The sequence below is a fragment of the Plecotus auritus genome (genome assembly GCF_963455305.1).
Source record: "Plecotus auritus genome assembly, chromosome: 7".
In the NCBI taxonomy this organism is placed as follows: domain Eukaryota; kingdom Metazoa; phylum Chordata; class Mammalia; order Chiroptera; family Vespertilionidae; genus Plecotus; species Plecotus auritus.
Genome location: NC_137774.1, coordinates 124,732,811 through 124,750,530, shown reverse-complemented (window position 1 = coordinate 124,750,530; position 17,720 = coordinate 124,732,811). Strand labels below are relative to the sequence as shown.

Below are 17,720 nucleotides of genomic sequence, written 5' to 3'. Positions count from 1 at the left end.
ATAGCATTCCAACAACAGTTTGGCAAGTGATGCGTTCACCTGAGATTAAGTGATTTTAGGCAGTCAGTAACAAAATGCTGCTTTGCTGTATAATAGTAGAAAGGCAACAAATTCTTAAAAGAAACCAAGAAGGTATACAATCTTGACAAAGTCTCTTATTAGCTTCCTCCTCTTATCTCTTTTCCCACGTATCTGTTGCGTATCTACTACAGTAGGCTGCAAAACATACAGCAAGAAGGATTGGCTTGAAGGCATTTGATGTTTGTAAATAAATCCACAATAGGATCCAAGCTGAAGAGGTGATACATGGTCAGCCTAGTAGGACAATTCTGAGCATGTGCATACGCAGGTAAAGTCCAGGCTATATTAAATAAAAAAAAAAATGTCAGTGCGTTTTTTTCATGTTAAAGTTTTTTTCAAAGCTTTCTTTTGTTCCTTGTTGTGCTGACCACAAACAAGTTTTATATGAGTATCAAGAGTCTGGCATTAATGGAAAAAAAAAAAAAAAAAAAAAAGCTGTAGTGACACTGAACCGCACAATGTAAGCATTGAGCATGTGCAAATTTTCAAATCAAAAGAAGGAAATCATCCCTCTTTATAACGTGGTGTCTTGACACGTATGACCATAGGCTAAGACGACTGCTCTTGGTATGTGCCAGTTTTAAAGAAAAGCTTAGATCTTCAAGCATGTTGGAGCAGTCCCAGAATGTTGCTATAGGCTTCTAAAGCATGATCACTGGTTGTTTCACGTATTTGCCATTTTTCTGGGCAAAACCAACTCCACTTCCTCTGAAAACGTGTCTCCAAGATACTTCTCTGTCCTCAGCTGGGAAGAGATACAGTTTGGAATTCACATCAACTTGATTTAACCACATGTTCCTTCAACGCGAGGGGCAGGATGGTCTATCATCTGCTGATGGATCAGGATTTGGATCGATCTTAAAAGAGAAAAAAAATTCAAAGATATTTGATAAGGTCTAGTAAGAATGTAGCAAATGACTAAGATTTTGAGTATTAGTTGATAAATCTAATTAGAAAGGACATACGTAGCTAATATGGGGAGGAAAGGGTATTAGTATTATCTATAAAGTGCCTGATATGCAATTACTAGATTAATAACATTCATAAAAATATGCCTGAATATTTCTCTTTCATAAAAGCTAATGGTTAAATTTTACCAGTGAATGGAGTTTTACTTAGCACTTACTAGTACTTAAGACTCAAATACATTGTAAAACATCTCTATAGCAATGATACCCTTTGGAAAGTATCCCTTTCATTCTTTTATAAAAAAATCTCTTCTGTAGGCTTTAGTAAAAATGCAGTTGTGTAAACAATATTCTTGGTAATTCATGGGTATAAAACTTCAGAAAGGGCCCAGGAATAGTGTATATTAAGAAATAGTAATGCTGAACCCACCAGAGATAGAGAGGCTTTCCACCTTCTCTATCTTTGGAGTGAATTTCATATACACATATGTTTAATAAAAGTGAATGTATTTTTGTTGCTTCTCAGATATAAAGGAAAGGGCACAGGAAGGCAAATTATTGGGTTTAATACATTTCTTTTACTGAAAGACTTTTTGGATAAGACCTATTTACTTCCATTTACATGTGGGACAATCCAAAGTGCCTCAGACACTTTAGGTAAAACCCATTTTTGAAGAAAAAAAGCTAAATAACATTTCTTTCTTTTAATAACTATCCTTTAAAGAAAAAAGTAAAAATAGCTTTTTAAGCTCCCCTTTATGTGACTAGATGTTAATTAAATCACAACATGAACCAATTTAGTGTTTTAAAAGTTTTTAATTCTCTTCGGTTCATTTTTAAAAGGAGGAAGAATTTTATGACAAATTACTTAAAAGTAGATATTTAGATTGCCATTCTTTTAAAAATGCCTGGACAGTGAAGAAGCCTCAGATCCAACGAGAAACACCTGACTTAATAAGTAAGACAGAAATGTCTGAATAAAAAGGTAGTAACGAAATCTGTAACAAGAGGGAGAACATTGTTAGCAGTTAGTAGAAAATTTTATGAATAGGAATAGTTGGATAGAAAATTTATGTCTAATCAAAAATTTGCAAAAGATTGTGAATATCCTATAATCAATGAATAAAGTGCATGTCATATTGGCTAGATTCAAAAGAAATTTGCCTCTTCCAGTCATGATGTTGGGCGGGGGGAACATGGGGAGGAAGACAATTTGTTGAAGAGTGAAACATCCCTTTTATGTCTTATTTGGGAGTAATATTTCATTGTAAAATTACAGTAACCAAAAAGAAAAAGCTAATTGCAGTGATTTACAAAATTATTTGGCATTATATTGGTATCAAGGCTAACTTTAAAGCCCCTCAAAACATGTATTTTGTATATATGCATTCTGAAGTATACTGAAATTGCTGCATCCCCCACACCTTTTAGTTACTTGCCTTTGCACATGCTGTTCTTTTTTTTTTTTTTTTTTTTTGCACTGGCTGTTTGCTCTTCATACCTGAACTACCCTACCTTTTGAGGAGTACTACTTTTAATCATTTTTCTCAGGGAAGTCCCTCCCGATTCCCAGGGCCCAATATGCTGATCCTCAAATGAACTGTACATTCCTTTCTAATTGTTATATAATATTTTCCTGCTAAGTTTGTTTTTCCTACTAAGGGCCATGTTTTATTAACAGAAGGGCCTAACTGTCATCAATATGAAATGAATAAAAATAATCTAACGTGTAGAAATGTGGTTTAAGATGTTATTACAAACATGTTATTTTCCCTCATGGCTGAGAATGTTAAAACATGCAAGAATTAAATTGGAAAAGGATGATAAGATAAATTCTATCTATTAATCAATGCTAGCAAAATGGTAGTTCTATTGATGCTTTAAAATGTAAATTATTCCTTTAACTGGCATTTTTAAAAGCATGAGGTGAGATTATTTTACCAATAGAAGTGAACAGTCCTACTTAGTAAATATTGACAACCCTAATCTAATCTTTAATCTGTTTTTAAATTATGTTTTTCTAAATTATCATAATAAAAACTGTATTTTTAAAAAGTCTGCAATGTAAGACAGCCAGCCCATTTTATACTTGAGGAGTTGGTGCTTACCTCTGAATAAAGAGGTGGAGGTAAGAATCGAAACTCCTGGATATATGCAAACAGTGGTCCTTGAAATGCTCTCTCAAAGTCATCACAGGCATTCACTGGAGCAAGATTGTTCCGCCTTTGTTCCTCTGTGACCACTTCTGCATAGCTGGGTGGTGCTGAAGGAAAAAGATACACGCAATTCGAACAGCATGTTCTGATGCATGTCAAAATACACAGAATAGTAGATATTAAAAAGAAATATCAAAGTAAAATAATTGTTTTGTGTTCAAAACTAGGGGGATTAGGTTTTAAATCTAACATTAGGGACATATATACTCTTTTATAGGTATAGACAAAAGTTTAATCGTAAAATATCAGAAGTAAGATTATGTTCTTGAAAATAATAGATTAAAGTTAGATATACATTGTATCAAATTACCTTCAGGTCTTTCAGGAAGGGATAAACCAAGCCAGTTCATATTCATGCTACACTGACTGCTTACACTTGAGGTTCTGCTACCAAATGGATGTAGAGGAATGGTACCGATGACAAGAGGCAAATTAAGAAATAAATCCATAGCTCCAGGAATATCCACATATACCTAAAACAGTAAAAGGAGAAGCTAGGTTTAGAATGCCAAGTATTATTTCCTTTTAAAAAAACTAATAACCCAGTTTTAATGTTATCTGAGGTCCTCATTTACTTCATTTTTTACTTATATGCATATGATATATAAGAAAAGTTTATCCACATGTATAATACCTTATAATACATTCACATACATATACTTTACAATTTAATGCAAACTAATAATTACAATGCAAACTACATAAAGATTTATATTTTTTTGTATATATTTTATGTGGAATATAAGTATCAAATCTTGGATGTAAGACAAAATGGTATCTTTGTGATTTTAAAACTTAAATAAAACCCCTTAAATTTATACATACCATTAGTGAATATTCCACACGGATTATACTACAGTCGAGGATAGATGGAGAAACGGGTGGAATTTTCAGCAACTTGCCATTCCATGTCTCCGTCTTTCCAGATGATAAGGATTCCCCACGCAAGTTAGCCACAAGCTGCTTTACTTCCTTCATTTTCCCTTTGGCATAGAAGGCCTGTGTTTGGTAAATGGCTGCCTTTGGCACCACCATTCGGGAAGAGCAGTTCTCAACCTCAGCAAATATCTGAATTGATTCACCTAGAGAGGGAAAAATTATCTGGTAAGAAAACAAAACAAAACAAACAAAATCCCCAAAACTAATGTAGATTTTTAGGCTAATGCTGGAAAGTTCAGCAGACTACATGGATTAAAAGCTGTCCTAAGAGTGGCAATTAACTTAAGAGTTATAAAAATGACTACAGTAGCTCTTTAAAAAAGGAGAGGCCCTGGCCGGGTAGCTCAGATGGTTAGAGCATTGCCCCGATATGCCAAGGTTGTGGGTTCCATCCCTGGTCAGGGCACATACAAGAAGCAACCAATGAATGCATAAATATGTGGAACAACAAATCGATGTTTCTCTCTCTTTCTAAAAAAAAATCCATCAATAAAAAAATAAAAGTAAAGGAGACTTAAGTTTCAATTTATGAAAGAAAACTGGATAAGCACAGCTTATGTTATTTTACCACAGAATGCATTTACTATAAATATAAACACAAAAGCTAAGTGAAAAAAGTATTGTTTTATTGTGGAAATCTACTTCATACATACCTGGGGTATAGCCCTTCCTTTCGATTTTGGCACTTAAGGATATTGGGCCTGAGGTACAGAACCAGCAACAGAGAGTCTTTTCTTTTGTGCCTGCTTGGGGTGACTGTAAGAAATAAATTTAGACAAAAAGATCAATGTATGAGTTGGGAGAGTAATAAAATGTTTTAAAATACAATCTAAATTCTTGGAGATTTAAAAATTAAAAGTAGTGCTGCTTTTTGTTGATAGCCAAATATACATATTTTTTTTACTAACCAATGGATCTGAATTATTTTTGTTTTTATATAAGTTTCTATTCAATTAAGAAAAAAGGGTGCAAGGCTTAACACCATAAACATCATTTTAGTCCACATTATATATATTAATTAAAAACCCACCCAACAAACAAACAAAAAAAACCCTTTCCACATTCCAGTTTATTAAACTGCCTTAAAAATGCAGTTTGGAAAGCAATTTGGTTATAAATCCCAAATGCTAACATCTTTCTTTGAGAATGTGAAAATTAATGTATAAAAAAGGGAAAACTGCACATTTTAAAAATTAATTCTTATTTGCTTAAAGATGTTATCATTTGTTTAAACCAATTAATATTTTTGAAGTTAAATTTGAATCTTGTAAAAAAAAATACAATTAAAAAGGATTTCTTTTAAGATGAAATTAAATTTTTTGAAGAAAGTGATAATCTCCCCATAGTTTGACATCCCTACAATGGAATAATGCAAAGCAATACAAATTATCCATTATGGTATTTTCAAAGTAAGTGATATTGTGTTAAAATAATAATTAATACTACTGTTCCTCTTGTACTTCAATTATCCAGGGAACAGATTTTTTTGTTTTAATTTTGTTGAATTTTAAAATAAAGCCAGTATTTTAAAATTATAAAATTACAGCTTAAGTTTAGGTGATTATTCTTTAGTATTGGTATGCCAAAACAAAGAATGAAGAATTCAGTCAATTCTTACCAGTAATGAAGGAGTGTTGATATCTATATGCTCAAAGACTGTAAATTCCTTCTTTAATTTTACTGGTAGAAGCCAAGGCCTGTGCAATTCGGCTTTCACCCAATAGCGCACACTGCCATGTCGGCCTTCGAATGAGGTAGCAAGTGGTCTGTGTAGAATATAAAGGTCAATATATTAATATTATACCTCTTTCTAATAATTACACAGCAGGTTAGCATATTGTACTGTTATATACCAGTGAGGTATCACACATAATTTTTGAAAATTTCCAAAGGGATAAGTCATTGGGGAAAAGTCTTGTTTCCAAATAAAACAAATAGTTGGTAAACATTCTAGAAATTTTGCTTAAAGAAGCCAGAAATATACAATCTCTTTAAATAAAGAAGCAGCTACTTTTAATGTTGGTGGCAAAATTATGAAAAATTGGAAATGAATAATTCTTGAAAAGGTGAAGAACTTAATTTAAAATAAAGTTAAGAATGGTTTAACTATTTCTATTGAGAAATTATAGACAATGGTTAAATATTCAGACCAAATTCCCTATAGTGCTCCACTATTCATTTGCCAGGAATTAATATCTTTTTATAGTAACTAATTAAGAAGGTCTGAAAAAGGCCTAGAATAGTCATTATAGTTTCAAAAATTTCACATTTCATAAAGTCCACTGAAATACTAAAAATCGTTTATATTTCCCAGTGTCCTCATGTTTTCTTTTTGGCTGTTTTCAAACTTTACTCTAAAGGCTTAAAGAAAAAGAAACATTTCTATTGACCTGTATCAAGGGACTCAGAACCTGCAATTTTGCCCATTTTATTATTTGTGAAATATTTTATTTAGTAAGTTTAGTATCTTTCTCATAATTTCATTAGAAAAATGCCCAGTTTTCAGTTACAAGGTAGAGTGCTTAGATTAGAATGAGTAGTTGTGTTTTTACCAAACAATTTTTTTTTTTGCATTTTAGAGCCTTGCATTAATTTGCATAGCACAGAGAAATAAAATGCAATAGTTTCCTAGTCTTTTAGAGTTTATTTCAAATGAGTGCTTTACAGATAAGATATAGAATTATGTACATTTGGCACTTGATAAATTCTTCTTGTAAGTTTATCCTCCAAAACAGGGGTCCTCAAACTTTTTAAACAGGGGGCCAGTTCACTGTCCCTCAGACCGTTGGAGGGCCGGACTATAGTTTAAAAAAAAAACTATGAACAAATTCCTATGTGCACTGCGGGCCCGGGACGAGTCGGCTGCTAAGCAGGACAGGCAGCGGCACCCGGCGGGCCGGATAAATGTCCTCGGTGGGCCGCATGTGGCCTGCGGGCCAAAGTTTGAGGACCCCTGCTCCAAAACAATGATTACAAGTCCCACTTTGCCTGTCAGGATAATCTGTTAAAGGCATTATTTTAAAAACATTGAATAATCTCTTCTAACAATCTTTTATTACATTAAGATTATACCACTTTTCCATCTTCCTTTCTTATTAGATCCCAATCCTTATATTAAGGTATCTCTGATGGATGTTTCCTTTTAAGTCCAAGTCATAGTATCTCCTGTGTGACCTTCTCAATAGCTCTTTGCACAGAAGCTAGTGAATTCATATCCAAAGCACATCACTCCTAAAGTCAGGATATTCCTAATGCGTTTATGTTCTTAGCTCAGTGCTGCTGGTTAACATTAGCAGAAAAGAGAGAAGACTGCATTTTTGTAAATGACTTATGAGGCTTGATACGTTTTACCTTTTCTGCTAATGCTGATGGTAAACGAAGCATACAGGGCTTACCTATTTGACTAGCACCTTCAACTCACTCACGTTAAATGAAATCTTATTCAAGTTTTAAAAACCTCATAAATCTTGAAGCAGAGTACTAAGAATTAAGCTTTGCTTTCTATAAGTTTGCCACACTACATTATAAATTTTTTTTTTAACACAATATTTTCCTCTAGCAAGATTCGGTAATGAAAAGGGTTTTTTTTTTTTTTTTTTTAAAACAGAACTAAAAACATTTAAACTTAGAATAATTTTAATTTTAAAAGAAGGGATGTCTATGAAAAGTGCCTGTTCCTTCTAATACTTACGTCTGTGGAAGCTCGAAACTGAATGCATATTCATGCCTTCCTGAAGGAATAGTGTTGAAGCCTTCCTCGGAATTATCGTCATCTAAAACACAGGAAAGAAAAGGAACAAAAACCCCGTTATTAAACCTTTACAGACGCAGCAGGAGGCATAACTAAGGCCACAAGTTTTGGAGTCTGAGAGATCTGAGCTCTAACTCCAACTTCATCACTTCTCCGGGGAACATGAACACCCGGAGCCTCCAGCTGCCTCATCTGTGAAATGGGGCACCGCCTCCCGGTGCAGGCCGGAACCCACAGGCGTCCTTCCGCGGAAACGGCCTGCACCGGGAGGCGGTGCCCCATAAGCAACCCGCTCACCTGGAGACACCGCTCCCATTTCGTGCTAAGGGGTTAGCTGCCCCTCCAATTATTTTCTCGAATTTATCACATTAACTATATAAAATGAGAACTGTTCACGTACACCTTTAAAAACCAGTCGATACAGATGTGAATGTGACAATAACAAAACCATTAGAAAACTTAAATAGATGTTGGAGCTAAAAAAAAAAAAAAAAGGCACAGTGATTTTAAATGTCAGTTTCATGGTTAAAAACACAAATTCTTTATTGAACCTAAAATGATGACCATAACCAGTCTGTCCTAGCAACAGCTAAAAATGTGCGTGTGTGTTAAAAAACGTGCCTCAGATTTAAAAGGTGCGGCCAGCCAGCACCGTCTGCCCACACCCGGGAACCTGTCCTCCAACCAGGTGGCTTCCAGTGGCCTGAAGAAAGGGATGACCTTCCCTTTTCCTAACCAATTTCTTTTGGTCAACTAGGTTATTTAAAACATGTCTCCAAAACATATTAACTAAAAAACAAAAAAACAAAAACAAAAAAACAAAAAACCCAAAAAACAAAAAAAGTGGGAGTGGGGGAATTCTGGATTTTTAAAATGATTTTTTTTTAGTGTTCTAACTAGATTCAGGTAATTTTCTCGGTGTAGAAATCTTTATCATTAGCACTTTACCATGAAGGCTGACGAAACTGTTACTCCTTAACTTTCCCTCACCAAAGTATTGAATAGACACACGGAAAAGTGGCACTTCCCTTATAAAAAAGGAAAATGCGCCTATATGCGGATGCTTTTATCTTATACTATTTCCCGTGTCCTCTGGGCGACTCCTCTGAAAGGATTTCAGCACCAAAAACCGGCTGGTGAATGGGGGGTCCTTTAAAGCCGCTGCCCTCGAAAGCACCCAAAGTTTGCCTCCCTTTCCTTCCTTCCCTCCGCGCTCCTTTATGTGCCAGCTCAGCAGTCTCATTGCGGCGAGCGGCGGCGGCCGCGCCGTGGTAAACAAGTGCCGGGCTGTCAATCAAGAACTAGAGCGGAGCAGGAGAGGACCGGCCTAAACCGGCGCGAGCAGATCCCAGCCGGCCGCCGCGCGCCTCCGCCCGCGCGCCCCGCTATACATACGGCATACGTCGCCGACTCGCGCGCGCGCCCGCGCAGCCTAGCCTGCTGGGCCGGGGGCGGGGCGGGCGGCCGCGGCGCTTCTGTTTTACACGCCCCAGCCGGTGACCGGTTCGAGCTGGCTCGGACCACCCTGACACCTTTCCAATTGCAAAGACGGAGACCCGGACGGTGCAGGGTGGGAGATGGGGACCAGACGCCCCGGGAAACAATGGGCGGGGGAGGGCATGCTCGCCGAGGCCCTACCCGGCTTTGGATGTTACTATCACTTTTCCGTCTCTTCCAGCCCAGCCTTTGCGCTCTCTCCCTGGGATCAAATCAAGGCAGCCGGTCTATACCTGTCGGTGGACAGGCTTTGTTTTCGCTCAGAGGAAAACAAGCGTTCACTGAAGGTATCTGACGTCTTCCTCTCGAAAAATAGGAAAATGGGCTCCTGCGAACCCTGTCCACCCAAGTTCCCTCTGAATAGGATTGGCAGCGCAAGTTCCGCCAAGGGCCACTTGGCACTTTAAAAGGCCAACAGGAGCTTTTCGCTTCTCTTCTGACACCTGAAGTCATGTATTTCGGGGCCCAAAACAGGCCACGGTAGGGCGACAGAATGTGATGAGAGACGTGGGCACCTCCAGAAGCACGGGGAGGGGCGCGAGTAGGGGCGGGGGGCCGCTCGGGAGGGACCTTTACCGGCGCACGCCGGTTCCAAGCCGCGCCCCCACGGGCGCGCCCCACTCTCCCCACCGCCTGCACCCAATCCAATCAGAGGCTGGCATCGCCTTAGCAACAGGCTAACAAACCCGGCTCCGCCTATCGCTGGCCGCTCGGGGCGGGGCCTCCGTTACCAGGCTAGTTTGAGAGGTCCCAGTTTTAAGTCATTGAAAGTATTCCAGGCTAAGAGCTCGTCTACACTTTGCTGAGGTTCAGGGGTATTTCGTGGGGTTAAAAGCCCATTTTACCATGAAATCATGGAGCAGCTAATAAATTGTGTTTGTCCCCATAAGTCGTTATTCTACAGTCTCAACTCTATAAAAACCTTTGTTTCTTCCCACCATTTTATAAAAAGCTGCAATATCCAGAAAGGTTCAAACAAACTCATGTCTATGCTTTTCAATAAATAGGACGACTGTCATTAGGCATTAGCGCTTCTTATCAGCGTTACTGCTTGGAGAGATTAACTAGAAATATGTAAGGATGCAAATGACCTATGTGTAACTGAAAACCTAACTAGAGAATTGATTTCATCTTAATATTTTTAAAAACAGTGCATTAACGCTGTGGCTGAAAGCATCCTTTATTTCTACACTTGCTTTAGTTCAATTAGCACTTCCTCAGGCATGTGCATATTTAATATTGAAAATGAAGGTAAAAATATGCTCTACTTTTCGAAAATAGCCCGCATTTGAACTAAATATCACATTAAAAAGGAGAAGTACAAAATTACATAACCAGTTTTAACACTATATTCTTCTTGGTCTAGGAATTAAGTCATCGCCACCACCTGACGCGTGCAACCAATCTGCTGAGAGCTGAACAAGCGCCCCTCCTCACCACCCCCCAGAACTGGTCCGAAACAGGATTGAACCGCTTCTAACAAAGGGTGGAAACTTAGAAAAACAAGCTTAGAGTCTTCTATAATTCCACAATGTAACAACTTAAACAACAGATTGGAAATCTCGGGCCCCTTCAATGTTTGACAACCCTTCATCGCCCTTTTCTAACCAAAAATCAAAACCAATGTGCCGAATACTTTTCAATTTCATTTGACTGGCATGGGTTTCATTGCATGCACGTTTCAAAGTTAGGCATGATGCTCAGAAAGGAACATTTCCCTAAATGGCTTCTAAGCCTGATTTGAAACCTATGCATATAATAGGTAAAGTCATTTAGAATAGAGAATGAATGATATTAATTTCTAAAGGAACTGCAAATAGGGAAAAAAAAAAAAAACCACACACGTGGGGTGTTCATACCATATGTCAAAATAAGCCACAGAAACCCTTTACCAAAGAACAATGATCAATTCTTTAAAGTCTTTTGCGTGTCAATATTAAAAATGAAATACACCTATTAACCCGCTTAAAGATGTTATTCCATTTCTTGATTGAAGCTTAGTTTTTAAAAAGATCTAAGGTTGCAGAGTACAAGGGGGAAAAATCTAACACTGGACTACAGCTTTTGGCAATCCAGTTAACGTATAAGTGAAACCACTGAATCGGGTGTAAGCAGAATTTAAGTGAGGTGCAAATGGATGGCAAGTGCGTATGGCACATACCAAGCCGGGTACGGAGGCAGTGGAGTAAGTGCAGTTTGCAGTCACTTTGCAGATGCCTGCATGCTTTACGACTTAACACACGATGAATGTCAAGGAGAATCCACATCTTCCAACTTTGCGCATCTCTTATCAAACTGCTATGGGTTATGCTAGGAGTAGAATTATATTAATTCAGAAAAATTGAAAGGTACATTCCCAAAGAAAGCAGGGTTAATGATTTCTGAATAATATAAAAACTTACCTCTTTCGTGTCCAATTAAGATGTCTTTATGGTTGAAATATTCTACTTCTTCAGTGTAATTCTGTGTATAGGCAGTATTGGAGCCGGCGTTTCTAGATTCGGTCCAGCGTACTTTCGCATGTCCTCTTGCATGAATTTTAAGAGATTTTACTCTGATTTCCCCAGTAACTTCTAAATTCACCCTTCCTGAGACTGTATCCCCACTAGAATACACAGGGACATTGCTGTCATTAAGACAGTCAAAGCTTATTGTCAAACTCTTCACCTTTCCCAGCACCATGTTTATAACAAAATCTATAAAAATATAATGTAAGACAAAAAAAAAGTCAAGATCGCATATAAAATGTGATCTTCACTTAACACTGATCGATGTCTTTGCCGTGGAAAAAGCTCACAGGCACGATCAGCGATTCCTCACAAATAGTTCATTGAGATTTCTTAAAAAGTCAGGGCAGCAGCGAGGCTCCTGCTCCGCGCTCCCGCTCGTCTCAGTGGTCTCCTTACAAAGACGGGCGGTTGGAGGCTGCCAGCTCACTTTAAGAGCAGCTTTGTGAAAAACAACCCCGGTGCGCATGCGCACGCCGCGGCGGCTGCCCGCCCTCCCTGCGCGCCCCCTCCCGTGCCGGGCTCGCTCCCTTGCTCGCGGGTACAGTAGGTGTGAGCTTGGGGAAGACGGCACTGGGACTGCTGGGAGGCTGAACCTGACTTCTCTGCATTGTGAGCTCCTATTGGTAGGCAGGCTACCGTAAACCCTCGACGTGCAGTCTGGAGCCCCTTTTGAGAACACTCTATTTAAAGATAACGGCAGAGGGGGGCACTGGGGGACAAGGGTTGGTTGGGGAGCTGTCTGCAAAGCCAAGTAAGGATAAACTGCTGAGTGTCCAGCCCAAAGCGTGCTTTATGGGTACTGCAGGGTTTTGACCGCTGTGCCTGGCTGGGAAGAGGAAAAAAGTGATGAGTGAAGAGAGATGGGGGCAGGGGAATAACCGGTTGGGCAAGCGGCTGGTTGCTGAGCATAATCTAACGAATTTCAAAAGAAAACGTAATAAAACCAGACAAGAAATAAAGTTCTCCGACAAGAGCATTCTTGGTGTGGATATTTTTGTTGGTTTGTTTGAAAAACCAGTGCTTTGCAGCCAGGGTGGAAATGAACTCATTTGAGGCCAAAGGAATCTTAAAAGAGAATACTATAAAGAGCAAGGAAGACAAGCAAGCATAATTTAATCAGTAGGTTTTGCTTTCTCTTCAGCTGCTTTTTTTCCCATCTCTTAATTAGATAGCAACGAAAAACAACCAAGTTGTTTGCATGATGACACTAAGGGGAAGAAAGGCTTGACCACTTCCTCGAAGGAAGAAAAAGTCCTTTCTTGAGACACCACCTACAGCTAAATTTGCAATGACATGATTATAACTCCTGTGTCCACAGGATTAAGAATAGAGTTTGCCCTAAAAAAGTAACACCTTTCAAAAGGCAGCATGACATAGTGTTTTACTTGGCATAATGTTTACAACAAGATCGGAAAATCTTTGTTAGAAATCAGTGAAACACATACATAGTTTTTAAAAAGCATGATTTGGTTTATAAATAGGGCTTAATTCTGCAAAGTTCTAATTTTAATTTTCAGTCTTGGGCTGTTCAAAATAATAATTGTAATACATCTTAAAAGCAGGTACATTTGTCTCTTTATTGTGAAAGTTTTGGTAACATGGTATTGCTTTCATAAAATCACAATGAGATTCGAAGTATAACAGCATACACTTATCTAGACTTTTGCAATCAACAGACCTGCTTATTAGAGAAATATAGAAAGGAAAAATATGAATCTGGAGATATATATGTATATATGTATATATGTATATATGTATATATGTATATATGTATATATACACACACACATATATATATATATAATCTCCAAATATACTTTGAAGAGTTTTGGCTGTCCATGTCTAAAACATTTTTGATTCTTTTGTGTCATATATTTGGATAGGTTGAACCTATGAGTCACAATAAACTAAACTCATTGGGCTTTCTGTTTTTCTTTTTTGGAAGAAAGGAAATTTTATTTAGTTGGATTTTAGTTGACAAGGCAATATCTTGGACTCAACGGCATTATATGAGGATATAAATATGCAAAATATTTGGATAGTTAATGGGCAGCCACTTATTTTTGATAGTTATGCATAGAACTATGAATTTGTGTATTTGAGTGGAGAAAATAGTCTCTCTCTTTTTTCTCTCTTGGTTGACACCTGGTGGAAATTCTAGTTCAAGTACTTGGGATTTTGTGCTAGCTTTGGTAACAGATACTACTTGGGTTTTTTCGCCACCTAGTGGTAAAGTAGTGAGTTTGCTAAAATGTCAGCTTCTCAGCCTTAAGGTCTAATATATATTAAGCATTCAAATGACATTAGGCAAGGAATGAATTTAAAAGTGTAGTGCACAATAAGGTCTTCATTACTAAATTTGTTTTAAATTATTAAGTATTACTGAACAACGGCTGAATTCTTCAGAATTTTTAGTCAAATTTCTTCAGTTGAAATATAACTTATTTCTGAAAAAATAAGTCAGCTGTTTAAATAAACTAGAATTGCATTTAAACAAAAAGAATCCTAAGAGACTTATTTGTAGTTTGGAAAATTACCTTATCACATTAAATTATTCATTCCTGTCACTGTCTTATCTCATTCTTTTTTTTTTGAAGCTTTTAGGTTATAATAAAGCATTGTCTTTGTTATTTATTTTGCTGTTTCTGTGTATTGTATTTTTGCTGTCTTTCTAAACACTTTAGTAACTGACAAGTTGCCAAGAAATTTTTATTCCCTCTCATTTTCACTTAAGATCCTGCTCACCTTAATTATTGCCTTTCTTCTCTTTGGCTTGGTTATGCTACTCAACTTACTTAAGTGCCTAAACTTGAATTTACTTCATCTTGTTTTCCTCTTATTTATTCAAATTATGAAGACACAAACAAACAACAAACATCTCTGGTGCCTCTAAATCCTTATTTGTATTTTTATTTCTAAAAGTAAAACGTGACTAAATTTTGAATGTTTTCTCTTGTAACTTTTATAACCTCCTCTTTAAAGGTTCCTTGTATAATATCCATCCTTTAGACAGCTTTAAATGCTGAACTGTAGCTGTTGGTTATCTTGGGCTTCTGGACTTGCTTCACTGGGCTCTTACTGTATTTTGTATTAAATCTAAGTTATTCAACTTTACCACCAGGGATCTTTCCTACTGCACCCCAGCCTACGTCTCATATGCCACATCCTCCTACTCAACTGCTAGCTCTCTATGCTACCATCAAGTACATCTCTGTCCCCTTTGTTAGCTTGTCTCACTGTTGCCAACCTGCAGTTACATGCTTCTTTCCTGTCCAGAACAACATCCCACTGCTGTGTCATCTCCTTTCCCTTCTAACCCCTCCACCAGATTAGTTGGCACAACTTAATGAAATTCCAACTGCATAGAATAGCTAGTCCCCCTCCCCTTTCTATAGATTTTTTTCAGAGATTAAATAGAAATCTCTTCTTATGGTATTTGATTCTTGGATTTTTAATTCAGTGTCTGTTCCACTGCCAAATCTGTAGTTTCTCACTTATTAGATCAAAATACCCAATTGTTATAGAAAAAAAAAAAAAAAAAGGAAGTCATCTCAACGGAAAGTTTTGGTGTATGGTTGTAAGAAAAACTATACCAGCAGTCCGAACCTGTATCTTAAAGAAAACCGTGAAATCCATGCTTAATTTTTATTTTAACTATCACCTGAGAGGCTTGAGTGTTATGAAGGTAAGGGAAGTTTATTTTGTTTATTTGTTTTTTAAGTCCTAATTCTGCATTTGAGTATTTTGTAACTCTGACAACTCTTTAACATCTTTAGAATGCAACAAATTTGACTTTGGTGTGGAGATTGGAGATAAGATTTGCTCTAGTATTAGCAAAATGAGTAAGACTTGTTTTTATATTTGATAGTTAATTATATGATGTGTTTGTTGCATTCTTCATATTTAATAGACATTTAAATGTGTTGTGAATTTCATGAGAAAATTCAGAACCAAATTTGGTTTCTGTTCTTCCTCATTAAAAAAATAGTGTGATGTGTGTCATGTGAATACCATTTAATCTTTATTTATTTATTTTTAAATATATTTTTTATTGATTTGACAGAGATAGAAACATCAATGATGAGACAGAATCATTGATTGGCCGCCTCTTGCACGCCCTACACTGGGGATTGAGACCACAACTTGGGCATGTACCCTGACTGGGAATCAAACTAGGACCTCCTGGTTCATAGGTTGACACCCAACAACTGAGCCACACCTTGATTTAAAATGTCCTGGCCAGATGGCTCAGTTGGTCAGAGTGTCATCCCCTACACCAAAATGTTGTAGGTTTGATTCCTGGTCAGGGTACATGTCTAGGTTGCAGGTTCCCTCCCTGGTAAGGGTACTTATAGGAGGTAGCTGATCAATGTTTCTTTCTCAGATCGATGTTTCTGTTTCTCTCTTTCTCTCCTCTCCTTCCTCTCTCGCTAAGAATCAATAAAAATATATACTGGGGTGAGGATTTAAATAAATAAATAAATACATTTAAAGTAAAATCATCTATAATTCTACTATCCACCCACAGATATACCATTGTCAACTTTTTGGTACATTTCTATCTATATGTAAAAGTAAGAAAGAAGAGCATTGCCAGTTAAGCTACCACAGTGCTTTCTATCATGGAGAATTCTTTGACTACAGATTTATTTAGTGCCTCTAAGGCAGGCGTCCTCAAACTACGGCCCGCGGGCCACATGCGGCCCGCCGAGGACATTTATCCGGCCCGCCGGGTGCCGCTGCCTGTCCTGCTTAGCAGCCGACTCGTCCTGGGCCCGCAGTGCACATAGGAATTTGTTCATAGTGTTTTTTTTTTAAACTATAATCCGGCCCTCCAACGGTCTGAGGGACAGTGAACTGGCCCCCTGTTTAAAAAGTTTGAGGACCCCTGCAAGGGATAGTCTCTTGAATGGATTTGTAACATTTGGGGCCTGCTAACTTAGATGAATTAGTAATAGGTGTATGGGACAGTTATTCATCTAGGCTCAAGTGGCATTGGGCCTACAGGTAGGATCAGAAATTCTGAAATATTTTATAACTTTTGACCAGGCACAACTTTATGTAACAAGGGTAAAAGCATTCTAATTATAGTAACTAATATCTTCTTGATGGATATTAAGTTTTAGTGGCAAAATATAATTCAAAACAACCAGTTCTCATTTTTTAAAGTATCAAATTCATATTTGGCTAACAAACTTTATATTTGATAATCTTACTTGGAGAATGTTGTCCTTCCACTCATCTACATTTTCTCTGTTGATGAAGAGAAAATTATTACAAATGACTTAAAAACCCCCAAACTTGCTATTTACTGCTACAACCTTCTCAATACTGTTTAATGTAAGCAATTTTCAAGGGTCATACACTTAAGGTTAAGATTAGTTTTATTTACTGTTGTTAACTATTATCCTTATGTTATCATAACTTAAGAGAGAATTATTACTTCTTGCCCATCTGTGATCAGCTCAGTTTTCATGTTGCTGTCTTTCCTGTTGTTGGGGAAAAGCTGTAAGGAAGAGGGACAATATGAGTTTAAAAGTTTGCTGAGGACTCACTGACTCCAGAATTTTAAGTGTTTCAAATGAACTTTTGTTTCTGGGTCAGGAAACAGGTTAGGTGATAGCTAAACCTTAAAATCACACTTTTAATCTATGATCTAGTAAATTCACATCTAGACAGTCAGCAACTGGTTTTATAGTTGTTGTTTAGGATAAACATTTCTTTAGTTCATGTATAAACTACTTAAATCAATACATTTTAGTGGAATCATGAAGCAACTGAAAATTTCTGCCCCAAATTGATATAACATTTTTGTAGT

The 17,720-nt window shown here is 37.3% G+C and overlaps 1 protein-coding gene across 2 annotated transcripts; it reads right to left on the bottom strand.

Moving 5' to 3' along the window:
- Positions 1-470: 470 nt before the first annotated feature.
- Positions 471-12,438, bottom strand: ARRDC3 (arrestin domain containing 3). Of its 2 annotated transcripts, none has more exons than XM_080680445.1 (8): positions 11,795-12,368; positions 7,836-7,917; positions 5,763-5,910; positions 4,798-4,900; positions 4,031-4,287; positions 3,516-3,678; positions 3,098-3,252; positions 471-938 (listed from the first exon to the last, which is right to left on the bottom strand). In XM_080680445.1, exons 1-8 carry the CDS (start codon positions 12,072-12,074, stop codon positions 882-884), a joined length of 1,245 nt encoding a protein of 414 aa, XP_080536571.1. In that variant the 5' UTR covers positions 12,075-12,368; the 3' UTR covers positions 471-881. The 2 variants fall into 2 exon arrangements, with proteins under 2 accessions (XP_080536571.1, XP_080536570.1); XM_080680444.1 differs by lacking the exon at positions 471-938 and adding an exon at positions 1,789-1,987 and having other exon boundaries at positions 11,795-12,438.
- Between the last annotated feature and the right edge of the window lie 5,282 nt (positions 12,439-17,720).

Bases quoted from the DNA above. Each gene is read 5' to 3' on its own strand.
- ARRDC3 (XM_080680444.1), bottom strand. From the start codon at position 12,074: ATGGTGCTGGGAAAGGTGAAGAGTTTGACAATAAGCTTTGACTGTCTT. The intron at 5,911-7,835 runs GTAAGTATTAGA...TATTCTACACAG, and splicing joins AGTTTCGAGCTTCCACAGAC to ACCACTTGCTACCTCATTCG. The intron at 4,288-4,797 runs GTATGTATGAAG...TTCCCTCTCTAG, and splicing joins AAGGAAGGGCTATACCCCAG to GTGAATCAATTCAGATATTT.